This window comes from Ailuropoda melanoleuca, chromosome 3, assembly GCF_002007445.2.
Source record: "Ailuropoda melanoleuca isolate Jingjing chromosome 3, ASM200744v2, whole genome shotgun sequence".
NCBI lineage: Eukaryota > Metazoa > Chordata > Mammalia > Carnivora > Ursidae > Ailuropoda > Ailuropoda melanoleuca.
This window is the reverse complement of record NC_048220.1, coordinates 72,242,558-72,266,291: the sequence shown is the minus strand read 5'-3', so window position 1 is coordinate 72,266,291 and position 23,734 is coordinate 72,242,558. Positions and strand designations below refer to the sequence as shown.

At 34.5% G+C, this 23,734-nt stretch overlaps 1 protein-coding gene across 1 annotated transcript in view; it reads left to right on the top strand.

Moving 5' to 3' along the window:
• ST8SIA4 (ST8 alpha-N-acetyl-neuraminide alpha-2,8-sialyltransferase 4) overlaps positions 1-23,124 on the top strand; it is a 94,763-nt gene extending 71,639 nt beyond the window's left edge. Inside the window, 1 exon segment of the mRNA XM_002918760.4 lies at positions 18,661-23,124. Coding sequence (XP_002918806.2) covers positions 18,661-18,943 — 283 coding nt within the window. The 3' untranslated portion in view covers positions 18,944-23,124.
• The last annotated feature ends 610 nt before the right edge of the window (positions 23,125-23,734 follow it).

The following is a 23,734-nucleotide window of genomic DNA, read 5'->3' as shown; positions in this document are numbered from 1 at the left end:
TTGCCATGTTATTCTGGACAAAGTGTCCTCAACTGCTTGCCTAAACTCACAAGCATTATTACAATATATTATCATCCAGAGATAGTACAAGACATAAAATAGGTCTACTGAGTTTGAAAGGATATCCTGAATTCAGAGAAATAAAATCTTTGTTTCATATAGATACTTGCTGCATGTGCACAGTTTTCAACTTAGAAATGGATCGAGCTATAAAAAATTTAGTTTCTTATTGGCTGTTGTTTTTGTAGATTTTATTAACTGGGGATTTTTGTAATAAATATATGTTGATCAATTTCTATGCGTCAGACCTAGTGTTAGTTGGTAAGGATAGGTTGGTAAATACCACCTTGACTGACACAGAGTTTGCACTGTAGCAGGGGAAACACTGAATAATTAGACAAATTATTTGTATTAGAATTGGCTAAGTAGTACAAAGGAAAAATGGGTGAAGAATAGGGAAGACCTCCCTGAGCAAATGATAATAAGCTAATACTTTTATTGACTTTTTATTCAATAATAAATAGTGTAGTGATAGGTGCCAGGCATTATTTGCATCACTCTACAAATATTTATGTAATCTCCATAACAAGCCTATAAGGTAAATATTATCCCCATTACACTGATGATGAAGTGAGACACAACCGAGTTCAATATCTTGTACAGCTCACCCAGTAAGTGGTAGCCCTGGGCCTTGAACCACACCTGGTTCCAGTGTGCTCATAACTACTGGATAGTGATGCATCTTGTTAAACTCTGTTGTCTTTCACTTGTTTGTCCCTTGGAAAGGTCTTCTTATACAACATTTTAATAATTTTTATAAAGGGCTAAACTCTTGACTAGGCTACACAAGATAAGGGGCTTTATCTTTGAAAAAGATAAAGGTAAGTCCTTATCTTTATTGTTCCACATTCATGGTCAATAAGATTACAAAAATGTCACCATCGCACTCTTAATAGTACAGCATACATAATAGACGACTTTATATCTCTTTATTTTGTTTCATTGTACTTTAGAAAAATCAGTTTTACTCGGAGGAGTACATGTTGCTAGGTAGAAATATTGTGGTAACTCTGAAGGATATGTTCAAGCATCTTAAAGGTTAAGGACGCAAGTAATTTATTATGCCCACTTTCTATTTTACTTATGACTTTCCTTTCCCTGTTATAGATCTATCACTGTCAATATCCTTTGTTTTCCAACCTTTCCTTTATTACTCTAAAATAGAATTAAGGCAAGGAAAAAACTGTCAAGTAAATGAAAATATTAACTAAAGCATTTGGGCAATAGTTGGAAGGAGTCGGGGAAAATGGATATAAGAGATATACGTGTGCTCATGTTTGAAAAAGGATTAAGGTTAAATTTTTAATCCGTGAGAGGAAAAAAGACAAAGGAGAAGGCATCAGGCCTACAGATAATTGCTTTGAAGAGAGAAAGACAGTTCTGGGAAAGAGTCCTTGGTCGCAAAGCTCTCAGGGGCTCACCTGGTTCTTTTGCTCACTGGGATCCTTTTGGTAATTATCCCACGAAGATGGAGCATGGCAGGGCTGTGGCGAGCGTCCACTGGTATTTCTATGTAGAGGAGTCAGTCACGTTTCATGGAGAAAGATCTGTGACATGAGAATAGTCCTGTACCTACAAATCCCTATTCCCACATCGTGCGTTGGAGGATCACTGTCTTGTGTTTGGGCTCAAATATTGCCTGTGTCAGGATTTGTCGGCATTTCATAGTAGGCTACTTGACAGGGCTTTGTCCTTTTCCTGAATGTAGTAATTAAGCAAATGAAAATTCTCAGTCTCAGACTTTCTAAGACATTTCCCAGGAATCTGGGTCTTTGAAAAAGCTGAACTCCTCCTTTGTTCAATTAGGGAGGTTTATTAACTAAAGGCCTTTCCCTTTTTTGACTTGAATCAACATCTATGGACTAAGGATCTCCCACACCCCTTGCAAACTGCTGATCCTCCTGTATTAGAATTCTAGAGCTTTCTGTCTCGATTTTTGACTGGCAAACTGCAGATTTAATCCTGAAACATGGCCTTAGATGTCTCCAGAGTCTTGCAAGTGAGAAAATCTACAAACACGGTCTAGGCTTTTGGCTTGAGAGAAATCTTTTTGCAAAGATGTGCTTAGAAATCTTAAGCTTGACCTATATTCCCATCTAACACATTTTTTTTAAAATTCTATTATAAGCCGCTTTCAGAGAGGTTTTCAAAGAAGTCCTACTTTTTGAGATCTCAGGGAGTGAAAAGTGGAGCTTCAAGCTTACAGAAGGAGTAGCAGAGAATTGCTTTCTTGGGTGCTCAGGGTGAATGCCCTGAAATCTGCTTGCCTTGCGCAAACAAGAGACTCTGAAAAGCTGAGGGAAATACTCCTCACGTCAGGACTTATTAATCTATCACCCATCAGCTCATTAGGGTTGCACAGTGGCTAGTTTATGCAGGCCCCAGTTGGTAATGAACTCACCAAGTGTAAACTCACCTGGGGAAGGAAATGAAGGGCTCACGCAGGACAGGCGATCCACTTTCCGGTGAATGGGAGTGGACGGACTCATGTCTTGTTGTTACGATCACAGCTTTTCTCTGATTGGTGAGATGTCCCACAACTGTAAGTTAAGGTTTTGATTTTTACATCAGTTTATAGATCTGTATATACATAGATAAATGGACGTAGATAGAGATTCAGTTTGAGATTTGAACCATTTACCCGGTGTTTATAACGGTGTGCATGGCGCTGATGCCACCCATGGCATCAGGGAAAGTGCTACAATGGGACACAGGAAATCTGGGATCTTAAAAGGCACTTCACACTGTTTCCTAGAGTCACAGAAATCGCCCCCAGCGAATGTCACTGCTATTTAGGGAGCAACCAGAGCCACAACGGTACATCGTGGACATGTTAGAGCGGCTTGTAGCCACATGTGCAGCTTGTCTCTGAAGCCAGGGAGGGCCTGATTAAATACAGGGCCCACCCACTGTGAGTAACTCTCTGGCATCCCAGCTGCCATTCAGAATGTGAAATCCAGGATATGACCTGTCAAGATGAGCCACTTCAGCATATTGTGGCAATGCAGCTGTCACTGAAATACATAAGTCTCCAGAGAAAAACATTCAAACTGTTTCCAAGGTGGAATGAATACAAATGCAAAGCTCCACTCACATTGAACGTGACTTTTTCAACGGGATCATCCACACTTAATAAGCAGAGGAGTGGACATGAACCCAGTACCTCCTCTCCTTTTTGATTGCTAAGCATTTTCTGGAGGCAAACTGTTTCACTATTTCTCTTGGTCTGTATTTCAGAGAGGCAGGGAATATTTGCAAATTATACACATGTAAATTATGCATTGTTGTCCTTCTCTTTCATCAATAAGGATAAAAATTGCTATAGATCCCCCAAGATATTTCAATGAAATGTTTGCAAAAGAGTTCTGTAACCCAGATTTTAAAGAATTATTTCGTATTTATTCCTTGAACTTACCGTTTACAGCATTTTTATAAATTTATAACATTAACACCAAAATTTATAATAAAATTTAAAAACTTCAAATTTGTTCCATTAATGTTGAGAGAAGCTCAGTGAGTAAGCTTAGTGATTATATAAGTGTTTTCCTAATAAGGAATTAATGTACATGGTCCCCCAGGTGTGCCCAAATAGGTGGGAGTAAATCAATTCTAGATCGAATTTCTTTTCTTGTAATTTCCTGAAAAGTAGGAAACAGGGTCAAGTAACAAATTCATGATTGATTGAATTTGGTACATCTTGATAAAACTGGCTGAATTAAGTCTCATTATAAAATTGCCTCATCTTAGGCCGAGTTTTATTAGGGATCACACAGATCTTCGTTGTCAGCCAACAGACTTCTAAAAGCGAAAGGAAATGTGAGAAATATTTGATTCAACTAACACTACAGTCATAAAAGTCTTGCTATCTCAAACTATTTTTTATTTTAAGGCAATACTGTCAACTATGTATTCTGACACTTAGGTAATCGTAACATACCTATGGGATGTTTACGTGTATATACATTTGCATAGCAAACTAGAGATATATTTATGTATGTATTGTATATGATTATTTACATGTGTATTTCTACATATTAGTGTATCATACATAATTATACATGTAAGTATATGTAACATATAACTATAATGTATGATACGGCCATATTTAGTATATACTATATATAGAATCACTTTTTAAAAATGTATTTAAGTAATCTCTACACCCAATGTGGGGCTCAAACTCATGATCCTGAGATCGAGTCACATCCTTTTCCAACTGAGCCAGCAGGTAGCCCAAGATTCACTTTTTTAATGGGAATGAAATATTCTATTTCCTAATCATAACCTGTAATAATTTGTTTCACATGTTTATCCCAGAAACTCTTGATTCCAATAACTCATCAATTTATTTAACAAGTATGTTCATGCTTACTGGGTAAAATTGTTGAGTAGATTAATGTTTCTAGTTTGTATGTATAGAAATTCAGAACTTGTCTATTGCAGAGTACCTGAAAGTCATCACTGGCCCATGAGGTAACCTTGAGACTCTCCCACATGTCATTTCTCCATTGCACTGTGACAGATATGTTTTTCCCCAAACACCTATCATATTCCCCAGATGGCTCAGACATCATCCCTGGCAGATTATGAATAATGTTTTAGGTTGAACAGATGTAAGCAATTTGTAATTTTTCCCCTTTCTGAGCCAGCTTTGTTTTGATGAATCAACTGGAAATTGAAACTTATGTGGAACTTCTCTTTGAAAAGGAGCAATGTTTTCCCACAGTGGACTATGCAGTCAGCTCTTAAGTATGGACAAGAGACAGGGAACAGGGAAACTGGCCAAAATGTGTGACGATAAAAACTGGAAGATCATCACGTAGCATTGCTGTGCACTTCCCATTTCTCTCCTCTAGAGCACCACATGTAAAAAATAGTTTAGGTCATTCCAAACCACCCAGTTTCCATCAACTTGTGAAAAGATGGCAGAAATATCAGGTTGCCTGTGTTTATCTGCGGTCAAAAACTCTTCCGAAAACTAGTTTGAGAAATGTAGAAGTGCTGATTAAATGTTGAGAGAAGAAAATAAACTACTCTCTGGCAAGGATTTGTTTACTCTGCCAAATTATATTTTACATAAATTATACAGATTACAATGATATTTTTGACCTTCATATAGTCAATATAAAATGAACCTTACTGGCAGTTCGGTTTTCAGGAAAACACTCTACAAGATATCAATTAGTTAAATAACCCCTTTTGTTTAAAAAAAAAAGATGATAAAATATCTACCTAAGACAGGTCCATCTTTATACCTATAGGATGCACCTTTATTTATATAGGGATATTCTACTTGTAAACAATATGAATTATTTTCCTTACCCTAACCAGTTGCCAGACCTGAAAGACCACTTAATGTCTAGAATTCAATCACTGTCCTGCACATTCAGAGCCTGCCTCTGACCTGATAATTCTTGCCGTGGGAAAAACTGTCATAGTATTTTTGGCTTTCTTAAATTAAAGTCTGTGAGACCAAAGTAATTGGCAATTGGTCTGGATTAGCTAACTCTGAATTCTTAAACACTTAAGAATTTGGAAACTCAAATAAAAGAAAAAAAGGTAAAAAAGATTTTGTAAACTCCATATGCTACAGACAGAATATGATAACCAAAATGTGAATTGTTAAAGACAGCCATCAATGTACTTTTTATTTCTGTACTTATTACTACATTTCAACATCATTGACTTGGAAAGTTTAATGTTAATATTATAAAATATTTTTAGGTAGAATTCATAGACCATTCTCAAAGCTTTTTCAAAACCTGCCCCCTTTTGAAAACCAGAAATCTTATGTCTTTCTTTATATTTGGAATTTCAAAATAAATAGTATGAGTTAAACACAATCAAAACAGTTATAATATTTATTATGCTTCTTTTACTTCCACACTACTCCAGAAATCCACCTGTTCCCCCTTCTTCAGTGAATAATCTCTGGTTTTAATAAGCTAGTTAAGGATCTTATCTGGTCTCTAATGTAGACAGCCGTTTCAAGGAACTCATTAGGTATATTTTCTTAATCAAGGAACTCTACGGGATGGCCTTTGTTGGCTCCTTTTTTTTTTTTTCTCTTAGATTCTGTAATTTAATGTTCTTTGGATTTATAGCTTGGTCCTTAAGTTCCTGAGTTTGCTTTTATACACAATTGATAAGCCAAAGACGAATTTTAATGATTTGCAGCTTTTTGGTGTTGCATTTCATTTATCCCCTTTATTTGAAAGTATGAATATTAAGATAGCATCTGAGACATTTGAGAGGTGTTTTATTAGTTAAGCAAGACCATTAGAGATTCAGTGTGAACTTTCTCAATATTTTAAACTTAATCACTTTTATTCCAAAACCTAAATGTAATTTACTCTCCAACTATGGAGTCTGGCAAACAAACTGAGGGCTTCAGAGGGGAGGGGTGAGGGGGATTGGTATAGGCCGGTGATGGTGATGGGTAGTAAGGAGGGCATGTATTGCATGGAGCACTGGGTGTTATATGCAAATAAGTTATCATGGAACACTACATCAAAATTAAGGATGTACGGTATGGGGACTAACATAACATAATAAAAAATTATTATTAAAAAAAATGTAATTCACTTTCCAGTGGTGTATACTCCTTTTCTGAACCTGTATATTCCCCAGATTTCATCCCTTGCTTTCTGTATTCTATCATGTTTTGTGCATCAAGGAAGTTTATAAATGAAATTTGAGTCAGCATTCAAAACAATATTATATGAATGTACTAACACAAAGAGAAACAGATGGTCAAGAATACTGATCACATGCTTTGTGTACAACTCCCACAGGCTGCCTGTCTTCAATTTTTTTTTTTCCTCAAGTAGAATCAATCATCAGATAAGTGATTTTGGATTCTTTATTATGGAAATATTCCTCTTGAACAACAAAAACAAAGAGCCATTTCAATTACATTTCCATTTTAAAGAAAGTTATGTTTCACCCTCTTGATAAGTTTATTGTTATGAAGTCTGAACTAATTATCTCTACCAACTTATATTCTCATTCAAAGAGTCAGGAAAAAAGTTTTGTGACTCTCATTCCTGAATTTCTATTATAACAGTATAACTAAAAGAAAACAAATCATATAAAATAAATGGTTGTCTTAGGCAGTGCCTATAAACTTATGTGAATTGCATAGTTCACATTCTAGATGAAACCTTATGATCATTTCTCCTTGCTTTTTAAAATTTATCAAGTTTAAAAAAGGAAGGGTTGGGTTTTTTGTTTGTTTGCTTTGTTTTGCTAGATGATTTGGCCCTAGTTGTATAATGTAGGTAATATTATCCACTGAGTTCTTCAAACAAAAACAACTAAACTAAACTAATATTCACTAGTTGAGTGAATGTTCTATAGGCATGCACATAGGTAATGTGACTGACCTTCCTAATATGATTCCAGCAGCATGGTATATTAAATTGAACTTGTATATAAAATTCATAATTTACAGTGAACTGTTATTTGTATCAGATCATTCAATTCCTCCAGTATTCCAGAAGGTAAGATGTTTTGCCTCAAATGTACAGATCAGGAAACTGAAATACAGATAAACAGATATGAGGAAACTGAGATACAGTTAGATACCAAGGGTGGAGGAATTCTCACTAAAACTTCAAGTAGGCAGGATTCTTGCTAAAAACTAGACTCAACGAGGATGGACACAGAAGGCCAAAGTAGATGCCTAGTTGAGATGAGAGCTCAGAGGAGCCTAACTGAATTTGGTTGAGGAGAGAATCTTCTACCTAGGAGTGTGATTGCTACAAATATAGTAACTTCATGTTTAACCTTTTGGGGAACTTGGCAGACTGTTTTCCAATGGGTGAGCTACACGCACTTTACTCTCATGCCCAGGTACCAGCAATAATATATGAATGTCCAATTCCATAATAGCCTCAACAACACTTATTATTTGTCTCTTTTATTATAACCATTCTAGTTGGTGTGAAAAAGTATCTCATTGTGGTTTCGACTCACATTTCCCTGATAGCCGATTATGTTGACCATCTTTTCAAGTGCATGTTGGTAATTTGTATATCCACTTTGGAAAAATGCCTATGCCTTTGCTCATTTTTAAAATTGGGTTTTTAATAATATTTTTATTATTGAGTTGTAGGAGTTTTTTAATGTATTTTGATGTGAGTCCCTTATCAGATATGCGGTTCACAGATATTCTCTTCCTTTCTGTGAGTTTATTCACTGTTTTAATGGCATCTTTTGGAACACAAAAATTTTTAATTTTGATTTTGGCCAATTAAATTTTTCTTTTGTTGCTGTCTAGTAATAGCTTGCCTAAAGTGAGGGTACTTTACTCCTGTATTTCCTTCTGAGAGATTTTGAGTTTTAACTCTTAGGTTGAGGTCTGTGATCCATTTTGAGCTCTTTTTTTTTTTTTTCTTTTTTATATGGTATGACGAAGGGGTCAACTCATTCTTTCAACATTGCATTTTAACTGAATATTATGACAAACATCATAATAGGGGCACATCTCAGTCAAGGTGCAGTTTGTTACATGATAGCCTGATTTTATAGTACAGTTTTCACTTTTATTCTTTTCTATTGCAAAGAATAGCATATTACCTAATGTAGCTGTCTTTATGGCTGTATTTCATTGTTTCATTTCTTCAGAAGAATAATGGGCTTCCGTTTAGCAACTATTTTATAAATGTGATTTATAAATTAAATGATTCTACCTAAAAATACATTGAAGGGATTGGCATTAAGTGAGGCTGAAGGAGAGCAAAAGGAGGAAAATTACCATTGATTGCATTAGATTGGAGTTTCATCAAATAGAGACTGACATCTGGAGGGAAAAATACCCCAGTATTTATTAATATTTGACTTAATGAAAATATTATGTAACACCTCATAGTCCTTCAAAGTTTCAGGGATAAAAATATAAAATTTCCCCTAATTAATCTTGGGGGCAGAATTATAGCAGTAGTATTTCTAATGACAAGTAGCTTCGGAGTATAATTTAAATCCCAAAGCCTGCATCAGTGGCATTGTCCTGGCAATATTTCTTCATGGGGTTTCCCTCGGCTGGAAGCCCCTTTATCAACATATACGCTCAAAGAAAGCCGTTATTGAGTGATAAGTTTATGCCAAGGACAAGGCAATTGTCTAAATGGGCAGTCCCTTCAGTATTGCACACTTTATGACAGGAATAAATATAGAAAATAATGATCTAAATTTGACTAACCTCCCCAAATGCTATTATTTTGATACTTGCTGGGAAGGCTATAAAGAACTACTTTGAACTTCCTTATAGCTATCTTGATTCTGTTCCTTCCTGGGCTTTGAGAAGTCTGATCTTTGGCTTATGTTTAGTTTGTATACTTTGCTAGCAAGCATTTTACATTATTGAATGGATTATAGATCACATTTGTTGGTCTTTACTCCTCTTGAAATAGATTTTAGCACAATTCCTATTTGGAAGGTTAATGTAACCTGACTTATTGATGGAAACTGCGCATATCCATTTGTAAATTGTCCACATCAAGCTAAAATAATGTCAGCAGGCCATTAGAAGAGTTGTTTAAGATTTTATCATAGTAAAAGGGACTTTTATTGGGAAGTTGTCTTTATGTTGTCTGGAAATGTGGAAATAGAATCTCTAAGTGCCTTCTTGGAATAATGTTTATGAATGAAAAAATTTGCATGGATAAAATACTGCTCTCATTTTCATCTTTCAGTATCTAACCCGTTTTTGCTAAGCTTTAGGATTACCTACCCCCACTTGCTTTTAGTTACTTCTTTTCTTGTAGGATTCCACATCTTCTGATAAATGGTTTAATTGTTTTCTTTTAATCTTAATAGGAAAAATGCAAGGTTTCCATAATTTTTTACCTTTTGAAAGCAATCTGATCTCATAAGGGGGATCAGACACAAGGCATGTTAGCATTAACCTTACTTAATTCCATCATCATGTTTCAAAAGACCATCCCCCTCTTGTTTCCAGTATTTCACCTTTTGGACGTCACCACGTCCTCATTCTGGCAGTTCAGGTCGTAGTGAATTTCAGTTGTCTTTCAGAGTTCAATTGGGTGAAAAAAGAAGGTCATTAAAACCTGTGGCTTTACATCTACTTTTTTTGTTTGTTTGTTTTGCCCTAGCCCCCATGCATCAGTTCAAGTTTTTAAGTATAATTTTTGAGAAGTCCCAAAGATATTATCTTTAGTATCTTTTTTTTTAAGATTTTATTTTTAAGTAATCTTTACACCTAATGTGGGGCTCAAACTCAAAACCCTGAAATCAAGAGTTGCACGTTCCTCCAACTGAGCTAGCTAGGCACCCCCATCTTTAATAGATACAATATAGAATTCATCTGTAATTATTTTTTTAATTCTCTTTCACCAAAATCTAACCAACATGTAATATACTTTTGGAGTGATCCATTTAAATTCCATTCATGGTAAATAAAGTCTAAAGGATCCCCTCTGTTTTTAATTTTTCTCACATCTCAGCAAGATTCCATTTTCTTTGACTTTATTTCCTTCCATTAGTTTTATCTTTGAAATTATGTTGGATAATTTTATAATTTTTAAATAATCAAAAGTCATTTTATATTATGAATTTGTTAGTAGAGAAAATTTTCTGACCTCTAGATACAAGTATTATAGGAAACTGGACATGATGTTAAATTTATTAGCAGGGATGAATTTATCCAACAGCTCTTTAACATTACTGAAGGGATATGCTGCATGTGATGTCAGATCACACATTATAAAAGTAGGAGTAGTTAATTACCACAGCAAAACATAAGACTCCAGCTGCAAATGGAGGAACGCACATGCTCCTCAGTCTGAATTCAGATTACTTGTGACCTTTTAAAAATGAGGGTTTTAGATGTAGTAGGAACCATATTAAAAATCTCATTTTATTGTTGAGTAAACTAAAGCTGAATAAGTTTAAGTGGTTTGCCCAAGATCATATATTTAGCTTAAGGTAAAGCAGAGTCAAAACTCCAGCTTTTCCAGTGCTTATCCTATTAAATACTGTCACTCAGAGAATGCCAAACAATGAGTATGTTCCATTTTATTAACACTAAAAATCTCTAAAACTCCAGCAAGAATAAATTAAATATGCACTCATTAAGTATCTGCTGTGTATCCAACACTGTGCTTAAATATCTTATTTGAGAGATAAAAATAGAAGACTCATTCCTCTCTTTCTGTTTTCATTATATAATAATGTTAACCTTCTCTGTTATATTGTAAGAAGCAAATTATACCCCCATCTTCTTTGTTTACAAATGAGGTGTATATAAACAATTACCTGGAAATTTTTCTAAGGCAAGTTTCTTTAATGTTGAATTTCCTTGTGCAAACATTACGGGGCTACAGGTCAGGAAGAATATTTTCGGTGTGTTCTACAGCTTGTGGAGTACGGGAGTGAGCTGGTGCCGGCTGCCAAGAGTGGACTGTACCATCTCTTCCCTATTCACTGTTCACTGATGTCAGGTCCATAGCTTGAACTCAGCCCTGATGGGAGTATTTACATCACAGAAATTGGCAAAGGCTACAGATCAGCAATTCCTTCTCCTCTAGTTAGTGGCTGCTATTAAACAGACCAACACACCGGTGTACAGCACATTGGCTGAGCAAACTCAGACAAATCATTTACTTCTTGAACTTTTCACTGGATTTACCGTGAAGTAGAAATGATAATACACCCTACAGCATCATCTATAACAGGATTTTATGAGGACCATGTGAAAATACTTTGTAAATATGAAATAGAATTACTAATACAACAGTAACAAGAGTTATATGTTCACCAGTAAAATACATGACACTTGGCAAAACCAACATGGTATAGATAGGTCTTGAGTTTGGTAATACTATCTGTGCTCAACCAGGCTATGCCTGCAGCTAGATAAAAAGAACGCTGAAATTCAGAGTTAAGGTCAGAGCCTGATTCCTGTCATAGACATAACACAAATAGAATATAGAGATTTGGGGACCTAGCTTAGTATTCCTACTCCCATCTCCATTCCATAAGAACTCTATGCCTCTGATGAATCAGACTTTTGAAGGTCAATATAATCATATAGAGCTCTGCATGCAAAGGACACCTAGAAAAAGTATTGACAAATTGACCCCTTGAGGTTACAAACTCCTGCTTTCATTTTAATAACACTTCCAAATACTTTAAGAAACTTATTCATATCTGCATGGAAATCCCTACCCTTTGATACAATCTCACTGCCTTTGACATTTGCAATGTGGTTAAGTAAGTTATATATTGAAACTACAAAATCATCTGACTTGGAATACTTTTGAGAGTATTAATGGGAAAAGTGGGTCAGCTCTTATTTACCTTTGAAATAAACAAAAAAGACAAAAAAGATCCATGTGTAAAACACATCACCATTGACACCAGAAATTGCCAAAAAACTGTACAGAACTATGTTTTTTCCCATATGAACCCTATGTTGAAAATGTACCCAGGAAATTACTATTCCAAGCTGAATTCTCTTGAGAAGCTAAACAATCCCATTCCTTTTTAGTTGAAGTTGAAATCATCATAGCCAGCTAGGTGTGGGCTTAAAACCTGGTCCATCACCTACAGTCTTCCATGACCTTAAACTGGTTATTTAACCTGCCCAAGCCTCAATGTCCCCCTCCATGAACTAGCATCCATTCACGGGTGTGTGATGAGGATTAAACGAGAAAAACAACATAGGTAGAGCTTTTAACATGGTCTCTGGTCCTTTATAAACACTCAAATTAGTATTATCATTGCCACCTTGTATGACATTGCTTATGTTTTTACTCCTGGGTTTACTCCTAGCTTGCCAAAGAACATGAAATATGCCTCTCTACCCTTTTGTTTCAATACATGAGAGGAAGATCTAAGATCCATCGCTTTTTGCTTTAATGGGGCACTATAAGGATTAATTCATGGTGGACTGAATTATTCTCTGTGAGTACAGTGCTGGAAGTTTTTTTTTTTTTTTTTTTTAAAAAGAAATTATCACCAACCCTACTGGTATAGAAAGATAAGCTATTTCATAATCTTAATTAGAGGTATTATGAACTTTACCAAAACAGTTTTATTTATTTTTCTTTTTTTTTCCATTTGGCCACATTTTATTGTTTTCTTTCTATATTTTCATTCATTTTTATTTTTTTACTTAAATTCAACATTTAGCCAACATATAGCACATCATTAGTTACCAAAACAGTTTTAAAACAAAATTAAGTTTTCTGCACTTTAAAAAGTAAATTCATGTGATGGAGCATACCGCAGAATACAGTGGAAGGATTGTGTGAACAGTTGAAAACAAAGCAGCAGAGATATTCCATTTCAATACGCAATGGGATGACTGTTTAAGTTTTATATTATACAGCCTGTGCCACATGTCCTTTTTCTTTTTTTTTTTTTAAGATTTTATTTATTTATTCGATAGAGACAGAGACAGCCAGCGAGAGAGGGAACACAAGCAGGGGGAGTGGGAGAGGAAGAAGCAGGCTCACAGCAGAGGAGCCTGATGTGGGATTCGATCCCACAACGCCGGGATCACGCCCTGAGCCGAAGGCAGATGCTTAACCGCTGTGCCACCCAGGCGCCCCACATGTCCTTTTTCTAAGAATGAACCAACGTGTTAACAAATATGAAGGACAGAATATCCGAAAACTTGTGTATAATATTCAGGTATCATTAAAAAATTAATTTTGCAGCATGGAGCATAGAACTGGGGAGATGAACCCATCTTCTGCAAAGATGAATTATGGAAAGCTAATTCTTTTATAATATCTCAAACTTCTGTAGACATTTCAGACCCAGAAGCCATATTATTTACCCTTACGAGAATCTTCCTGCAGGACAAGTTGTGGGAAGATAAATAGGAGAGGAGAGTAGTATGTACAGGCACCTTATGCTATGTTCTCCACATCCCATTCCAGATAAAAGAATCGCTGGGTTCGTAAGTGGAAACTTTGCATGTAATAGAATATTAAAACTGGCACAATGGATTCCATATTCTAGAATATTTTATATTTTACATTCTTCTAGAAATTTTCATGTTCGATTTTTAGGAGAATAGTATCTTGAGGAGAAAAAACACTACTTCTAAATTTGTAGACTTCTTTGCTTAAATATAAATGCAAATTAATGTTCCTTGCTTGCCAAAATGTTGAGTGTGAACTGTCGTAAGCATATCAAGTGCCGAATGCTGTTGAAGATACGTTTTTTTCTTTTATTTTGAAAATGTTGGTTGCTTGAAATAATATATTTTGGCTTATCAGGTGATTATTAACTAATTTTATTATGAGATAAAATCTACCTATTGCGGGCTTTAATAACAAAACTACTATATTAAGTACTTTCTTTGCCTTTTAGTATATTAAAACCTGAAAAAAGTTGACGAGAACAGAATGAGGAAGGGGTAGCAGAGAAGAACCATGAGTGTTTCGTGCAGTTTCAAGTAGTGTGTAGTTCCATGGAGAGAGATAATTTGAAACAGCCATAGAATCTTATAGGCAGACGAAACCCCCCCAAGCCATACAATCAGATGTTTTGTTTCTCAACTAAAGAAACATGCCCATTGAGGTTAAATGGCATGACCACAGTTCTCTAGTCAATATGTAGTTATACAAGGCACCAGAAGAGAAGTGGGATGTGTGAGTGGGACTGAGGAATGGGTTGTTATGGGATATGTTAAAATTCGATATTACTTACCGGGTGTCAAGTTCATGCAATGACCTTCACACTTACTATCTTTTTTGCATTATCATAACAACCTTATGTGCTAAATAATACTAACCGAGGTCCAAGGAAGTAAAGTAGCATTTCCAAGGACTCGAGCATTGTGTCACAGGTTCACACTCATATCTTGCGACACCAATTTGGTGGGTAAGCACTGCAAATGTTGAGTTGGTTTGAAATAAGAAATGGGGCAGATACGTTGGAGGAAGGGGAGGTAAGACGCCTTGCTTGGCAAGAACAGAGCTTCCATGCTGGGAAGTAGCCCTAGAGGCTACTGCATCTATAAAAAGTTAGAAATGTTCAGTTTACACATAAAACCCGGGGTGAGTTTGTTTCACACAATAAGACAGAGTATTACAACACTGAAGCAGTAAGAAAGGGAGGGAGGAAATTAATAATATTTGAAATAAAATTTAGCCTAGCTGGTGAAAAACATTCTATGTATGAATGATTATAAAATATACTGAGATCCAAAACAGGCAGGGAAACAAGAGGATGTAGCCCGTTATGACAGTAATTAGCTCTATGTGGTTGGATTATAAGTAATATTTTTCTTCCTCATTCATTTCTTTTTTCTTCACATTTTCTAAAGGGAGCCCACATTGATTTTATGATTAAAAAAACCAATTTCTATAAAAAGAAATACATATATGGAAACTAGATTATTTGCTGAATTATTTCCTGAATTGAAAACTGCCAATTTTAAACTACAACAGAAACGATTTTGAGATGAAAATTAGAACAGCTTATACTTAATGAGAATATAAATAGTTCATTATTTTATATATGTATTATTTTCAATTCTCTTTTTTCCTAGTTAGGATTAAAAACTTAAGTTAACATTCTATTTTGATTAACTCTACACAAGAAATTTGTGGTTTTTAAATGTCAGCTTGTACATAAGCAGGTACTTCCAGATATGGATTTTAAAATTGTTCTCTGGGTTTTGGCTTGTAAAGTTGGCAGATATTATCTAACTGACTGTGCTAATAGAATTTAAAAGGAATATCCATTTTTGTCCTTTTCACACATGAAACATGTTCCTGGGCAAATAATGAGTATCGGTAATTTATGTTGGCCTATATAATTTCAAGCCCGACATTAGATTTATAATAAGCACATAGAAGTTCTTACTGACTATATTCGGATCAGTTCCTGTGTCTTTTTAATTTTACAGAACGTTATGAGCTGTGGCCTTAGTTCTCAACCTGCTTTAAGGTTTTGTTTCAATTTATCTGTTTCATGTTGATACCATTTATTAAGATATGTTTGATAAATGGCATTTATTTTGTGCTTTTTCTCCAAAAATGTCCTGAAAATGGGTAGTTCATTTTTTCTTTGAAATTATTCAAATTGTTAACAAGCCAAACATCAGAAAGCTTTAGGATTTCTAAAGCAACATTTATTAGCCCCAGTGTTTGAACTGCATAGATTAAAATAACAAGTTTCTAAAGCCTCTCTACCCATTATTTTCAAATAGGAGGCTTCACGATCTGAGTTTAGTTTTCAAAACACAATTTTTATTACTATCAATTAATTAATATCCTAGGTATATCTTCCCTATTCCAAAAGTCACACATTTATTTCCTCTGAAAAATCCTCACTGAAGTCACATCACGTACTTGAGAATTGTCCCAAGAATTACCTTTTTTCTCTTGTTTTCTTCTGGATGTGCTGATGTCTCCATTATGCTCATTTGCCTGTTCCGCTTTTAGATGTCAGGTACTTGAGGGTGAGAAGACGCCGTCACTGATTTTCTGCTTATGGTATCGCATATGGTGCCCTGGATCAAAAAATGTTGAGTGAATGTATATCTCTGACACTATTTTAAAATATTTAGGCCAATAATTTTGCCTTTGGCATTTTTTTTCTAATATTATAACTGCTTATTTGTATTACATACAAAATTTGCTTTGGTGTTTTGTCTATGATTGATCATAGTTGAGTGGCTATGCAGGAAATCCCTCCAGAAAATGGAAAGAGTTTATTTATAATGTGTTCTTGAAGTCACATATAATATGACATGCGTCCCCTACAAATAATATAGCATTATATTATTTCCTGACAGTTTTTTTTTCTCACTTTAGAAATAAGGTAATTCAGCACGACCTTCGTATTGCCAGACTATTCCCAATCATTGACATTCCCCGACAGAAATAATCATTTGTTGAGTTTGAATTAGCCTCAGCCGCTTTAAAAATTCATAGATATGTGTATTTTTTAAAACCAACTTCATCAACTGTCATTTGTAATCACATACAGAGCACATTCACAAAATTTTCCAATAATAATCATTTTGTGTTAGAACATCTGCTTCCTCAAAGCTGAGAGAGCTTTCGGCTGTATCACAGTTTCTTCAAAACCTTCAGACTGTAGTGTAAGCTCCTTGCACAGAACAAATATCTATGGTTTCTTCACGATGCGAACAATGCATGTGCTCTGGGTTTTGTTCATTAACTACCTTTGTGTTGTGAAAAATTCTGAAATAATAATCTCTGAAAATTCCTTATGAATCTTCTTTACTGAAAATAGGCTTCCTTTAAACACTTTTGATAACAAAAGATCTACAGGGCATTTCATATTGTTCAAAACATTCACCACAAGGCCTTCACCCAACTAGAAAATTAAAAAAATGTGAAAGGTCAGTCCCAGTTCAAAGGAGGGGGAAAAAATGAAGGGGGAGAAAAAGAGGAATGATAGTGGATAAGTGTATTTTCCCTATTTGGATATAGGAATGTTTCAAAGTCCAGTATTTCTTGGTCAACATTCAATAGTCTAGGTGTATTTGGTGTCCCCTGAAAAGCTTCATAANATAAAAAAAAAAAAAAAAAAAAGACAAAGGAGAGAATATTGTATAAAATCTAAGGCAAATATATAAATACAGAAAATGACCAGAATCTAATAGAATATGCCACCTTACATTTGAATGGCAGACATGGTATGTATTTCCCCAAATAAGAGACAAGAGTAAAAACAAATTTTTTTTTAAATATTAACTTTATTCTATTTGTAATTGGACAACTTTGAAAGTTAAAGAAAATCTACACCCTTCCTCTTTTAGCTGTTTCCACATAAGATAATGAGTATGCCATGAAGTCTTGGAAACCCCCTTCCTCGCCAGGGTGATGATTAACTTTTCAGGTGAACAAAATTTGGCAACAATGATGGATCTGAACATTTTGGAATATTTTATTGGCTTTGAAAATGAAGAGTATAAAATACTTATCAGCATTAAATTTATTTTACTTGTTCGACAAAATGTTAAACCGAATAAGTGGTGAATTGTTTATGTTTATATGTTATTTGTTTTATGTTGCTTTTCTGTGGGTTGAGGCAATATTTTTAATTAGCTTTTGTAAAATGGGTTTTGGACAATTGAAATTAAATAAGTCAGTTAGTATAAGGCAAGCAAAGTATTTGTTTAGATTTTAATTGAAATATCAGAGATTTTGAAAAACCTATGGGCAAAGTTTCAAATTCTCTTTTTCTAGAAGAATTACCTAATCTCTGCCCAATCACTGTGTCCTTTACAGTCATATTTAACACTTTCTGATAAGATTCTATTCTGTATATTATTATAAATGTTTGCTGCTAATTCATTTTGAATATGATAGTCCACACTAATATTTACACTTTCTAGGTCCCCTGGCTATTTATATGACCTCAGAAATAAGCAAGGAAATAAAGGATAAGGAAAAATAAAATAAATATATTAAATTTCCTAAGTGCTTGAGAAATAAGTTACTTCTTCAGCAATCTTTTGAATGTTATTCATAAAGATACTTTTCAAATTTAATTTACTTTGATTCCACATAGTATATACTTTGCTGTAGGGTATGTTGTATGTTTTTCTAAATTCTTCTCTTCTGTGTGTTTTTTCTTTTCCAGTTACTGGCTGACAAACAAAGTTCCCATCAAAAGACCCAGCACAGGTCTCCTCATGTATACACTTGCCACAAGATTCTGTGATGAAATTCACCTGTATGGATTCTGGCCATTCCCTAAGGATTTGAATGGAAAAGCCGTCAAATATCATTACTATGATGACTTAAAATATAGGTACTTTTCCAATGCCAGTCCTCACAGAATGCCATTAGAATTCAAAACATTGAATGTGCTACATAATAGAGGAGCTCTGAAACTAACAACAGGAAAGTGTGTAAAGCAATAAAGCACATTTGAAAACATACCAACAAACTGAATACGCACTTCTTTTCTGAAGATGCTTCCTAAGATTGAAAATGGGATCCAAAACAAGACTGAGTTTCAGCATCCACCAAGTATCTGCAAGGTGATAAAGGACAATTATGAAAAATCTGCTACCAGCTGATGAAATACCTGCAAAGTGCTCTAAAAAAACACATATTTTGACTTCAAGGGTCCTAGTAAGTGCCACTTCCACTAAGAACACAGTTTGAATGTATAATCAGTAGTGTTTACAAGATCCAACAATGCACTTGTCTTTAGTTAATGAGGCAAATATGTTCATCACTGTTGGGCTGCCACGGCAATGCCAAGCACATTAAAAGAGTCACCCAGGAACACAACTCAGCCCTGGGGATTAAACAATCCTTGTCAGCAGAAATCGAGATGGAAATAGTTTGAGCAGTGAAATCCGTAAGATGAAACAACTCAAGTAAATGCCTTCAGTCAGGACTCTTGAGTCTGATCATGAACTTTATGTTTTTGTTTTTGTCTTCTGGAATCTCTTTTGGTTTGGGTATTGGGTGCTTAGAAATCCTTTCTGAGATAAATATGAATGAGATAAATAGCCTTCAAGGAATCATTTTTAAAGTTCTTATATTTTTAAAGAGCAATCACATGATGGCTTTGTAAAAGAGTTTTATTTTGCACAACTCTAAACCTCCAGATTGTTTTCCAGTGGTGTAGAAGGTACCAGCTAAACTGAACCACTCAGTATCTTGAGCCATTCTAAAGGAAAGATGTTCTATGTCATCTGAGATGGTAAAATTAGCAGAAAAACAAGCACTTTGGTACCAAAGATTGTGCTGATGTTTCTACACAACAAACCATTCTCCTTTCATGAAAATAATATATTAATATATTATTATGCTACTAATATGGAAGTCATCTTTAGAGATATTAAAGTTTTCAAACTCAAACTTTATTTTTATTTGAAGGAAGACTTCCATAGCTTTTACATTTCACAATAATTTCCTGGAAGCATTTTGCCCTTTAGAAAAATGTTAGACTAATGGGGCTGAATGAGACTTCCAGTTCTTTGATATTCCCCTTATTCTTCAAATGGAAAGATTGGCATTCTCTTTATGTCACTGTTAAATTTTCTTAGTGCAGAAATAACATGATTAATAGAATGTTGTCTCCATAACAGATGATTAATTTTAAGAGGTTTAATAATGAAACTGTGTGTCAGTATTTTACACTTCAAGTGAATTAAATTGACCAATATTTTTTCTGTGGTTAAATTTATTCACATTATCACATTAATGTGTTTTCAAAGAAGCACATGAAATTATTAAGAAAATTATTCAAAAAGTTTTAACATGTGATAGAATTGGCCAATAGGCCAATGTTCTGTTAATTTATACTACACTGGTAGGTAATCCTAATGCTAAATTGTTTAGAAAGCAGAAGTACTATGTTCCCACTTCTACTCTTGGCCTGAAACAGTTAGATGACTTCTTGTTTCTTAGGGAAGAGAGTTTGAGGAAAGAAGAAATAGCATGGGGAATATGTATGTTTTATTTCTTAGGGAAGACAGTCTAAAAAAAAAAAAAGAAACAGCATGGAGATTATATATATATATATATACACACACACACACATACATATATGTATATATATATATAATTTATGTATATATATAATTTATGCATATATATATCTATACACACACACATATATACATACATATATACGTTATCAAAGGATGTTCACAGGACAGTTATTATATTAATAATATGTGGTATTATTTTTAAAAATATAAGAGAACCTTGAGTTTCAGAATACAAATTTTTAGAATTTATGGGTCTCTAAGAAAACAAAATAGAATGCATAAAGGAGATGCAGAGCTAAAAATGGACAGAACGTGATGCACTTTTATTATTAACCTCTTATTGGAAATCTTAAAAGAATTAGTCACATATTTTGAATGTAAAGTTGAAAAGTCTGATTTATGTAACAAATCCAAAGTGGGTGATTTATAGAACCTTAATTTTTACTATTTGTGGGTATTTTTAATTTTAATTCAATTTTAATTTTAATTCAATAGACAATTCGAAGTTGCAAGTAAATCCTGATAGGTAAAATCCATCTCAGAACTCATTCAAAGTATGTCTTAAAAAGCAGCAGCAAGGAACCTTGCCATTTTTACTGCATTATCAACAAATGTGTTTAAACAATTTTAAGGCCACAGCAAAAGCATCCCAGCCACTCACTGTTTAGTGCATTAATGTTTATCTCATAGATGCATTGAGTAGTGCCTTTTAGCTTCACATTGCTTAGTTACCCTATACTTTTGTGTCCTCTAAATAAATTGCCCAGTTCTGAAAATGTTCAGCATATAAAAAGGGCTTCAGTATCGACTGAGACTACTTTTGTTCATCTCAGGGAACTTTCAATACTCAAGAATGAATTCAATTAAAGGCATTTAGTGTTCAAAGAAAACAAACTGTACAAGACCATTTCACTCCCTATTGTTTACCTTTCCATCCACCCTACCACCTTCACAAGCTACTGTGGCCTTCTTACAGGGATAAGGCAAGGAGATCACTGAAGGCTAATAGCAAAAATAATAAGAATTCCATTTAACCAATAAGGAGCCAAAAGGGATCATGATCAAATCAAATTATGACTGCATACTTGAAACATCTGAATTTTTTCTTTTGAGATTATCATATGTTCGCAGCTTTAATTTTTTGTTTCTTTTTCACGATTTACCCCTGGACCTGGCAATGCTCAGGCAGCTGATTGTGAAATATTCTTGTCCTTTAGAGAATGTGGTTGTTGCTGTGCTGTTGACATGAAGAGGCCATGGAAACATTTTCATCATTATTACCCAGCCTGTTCTATATTTAATACTAAGTTGCTGGAATTAAAAAAAAAAAGAATCAGTAACAGATTTTCTGGGCAAATCTAGTGATTCAGCCCCCAGGACTGATGAAATTACTGTGGAAGTTTTTCTGTCTGAAAGAAGGTGCTGGGCATTCAAATGTCTTTATGTATTGTGTATCATATAAAATGTATATCAATTGCTAATGGGAATTTCTACATTTATGCTTACATAAGCAATTTATTTAAGTAATGCTATGGGTAGTGTACATACCAACTAGTTATTAAGCTTCTGCACAGGAAAAGGGTGAACAAAGTAATTTATTTCTAATTGAGCCAGTTAGTCATAATGCACACAACATGGTATTTGGTTCATAAGAGTTGTTTTCATGTGCTTATTGTTGGGAGTATCTATAATTGTGGAAGAGGTATAGGAAGTTATGTATAGTTAGTTGTTACCTCTACAAGTTTGAAAGTTTCCCCATTAGACCTTACCAATATACCAATGTTTTAAAGATTGGGTGAAAGAGGGTTATTGTTCATATTTGATGAAAGAAAATCCAAATAAAGCCCACCTAGAAATAGATATTTTATTATATATGTGCTATAGATATATCTATCTAGTACAAATAGACATGTGTGATGCATATATACAATGTTATATATGTGTGTCTGTGTTATCCACACAGAGTCTGTAATATACACACACTAGATCTGTGTCATGCTAACATCTTCAGAGGCTGTATTGTTAAGCACTCTGGAGATAAGAACACTTTAGAATAAAGAAGTTCTTTTGAGACTTCAGTTACTAACCTGCTTTAAGAGGGATCTACTTTATAACTGAATTCTATTGTTCGTACTTAGAGTTTCAATAAGGGTCTAGTATGGCCAACTCTTAAAAAAAAAGTAAAAAAAAAAAAGAAAAAAAGAAGAAAAAAGAGAGAAAAAATAAAAATTAAAAAAGTTTTCAAGCTGGCAATGTATTTGGATTACAGTTTTCAGTGGCTCCCAGGCCCTGTGTCTCTCATTTAAGTAGCACCTTTTAATAAATACTGTTTCTTTGTGTAGGCAAAAGCACAAGTGTTTCAAATAAATGTATATAGCAGGAAAAAAAAAAGAGTTTACAGAGATAGCACTGCTGCACAGGATAATTGCTACTGAGTATTTCTTATATTATTTGTGGAACTGAAAGATGGGATTTATTGTGTCAAGTTCATTCTGTTCACCCCTGTTTCCTATTGCTTATGTATAGCAATTGGGTGTTACTGTTTTATCATTTGTAAAATTGTAAAATAAATTAAATCTCCCCTTTTTTTTCAAGTTTTCTCTTACCTCTTACATCCAAGCCCTCACTTTCACTTCGTATGTCAATATAAGAGGACGGTTTTAAATAAGCTTTAGCTGTGCTTTTGTCTTCCCTGTCCCTCAGCCCAGACAATGGCAATTTGGCAAATCGTTCATTTTTACAGCATATGCACAGAAACATGAACAATATCCAAAGCCCCATGAACATCAGGAAATCTTTAACAATTTTCGGTGTGGTACATTCTGTTTGTGGTTGAGGGAATGGAGTGTTACACCAGTTACATTTGTATCCAATTTCTATTCCCACTGACTGCTGTCAGCGGGTCATTCCAGTTTCATGGTTGGAGAGGTCGATGGCTGCTTACACACTGCACATTCTTGTGGCTGCCCTTGACTTGTGATTTCAACTGCTGTTATGTTCACTTACTACTGTTTGCAGTTCACATTCCAGGAGATGATTCTGAAGACCTGCATATTTAAATCTTCTTCCATGGCTTTCTCTAACTGCCACATCTATATTTTCAGACTCCTCACTATTTTCTCCAGAAACTAATATGTCCATTTCATGAGGTCACTTAGCATTCTGCAATTTTGAACTATTTGCTAGAGACCAAGAGTGAACCAT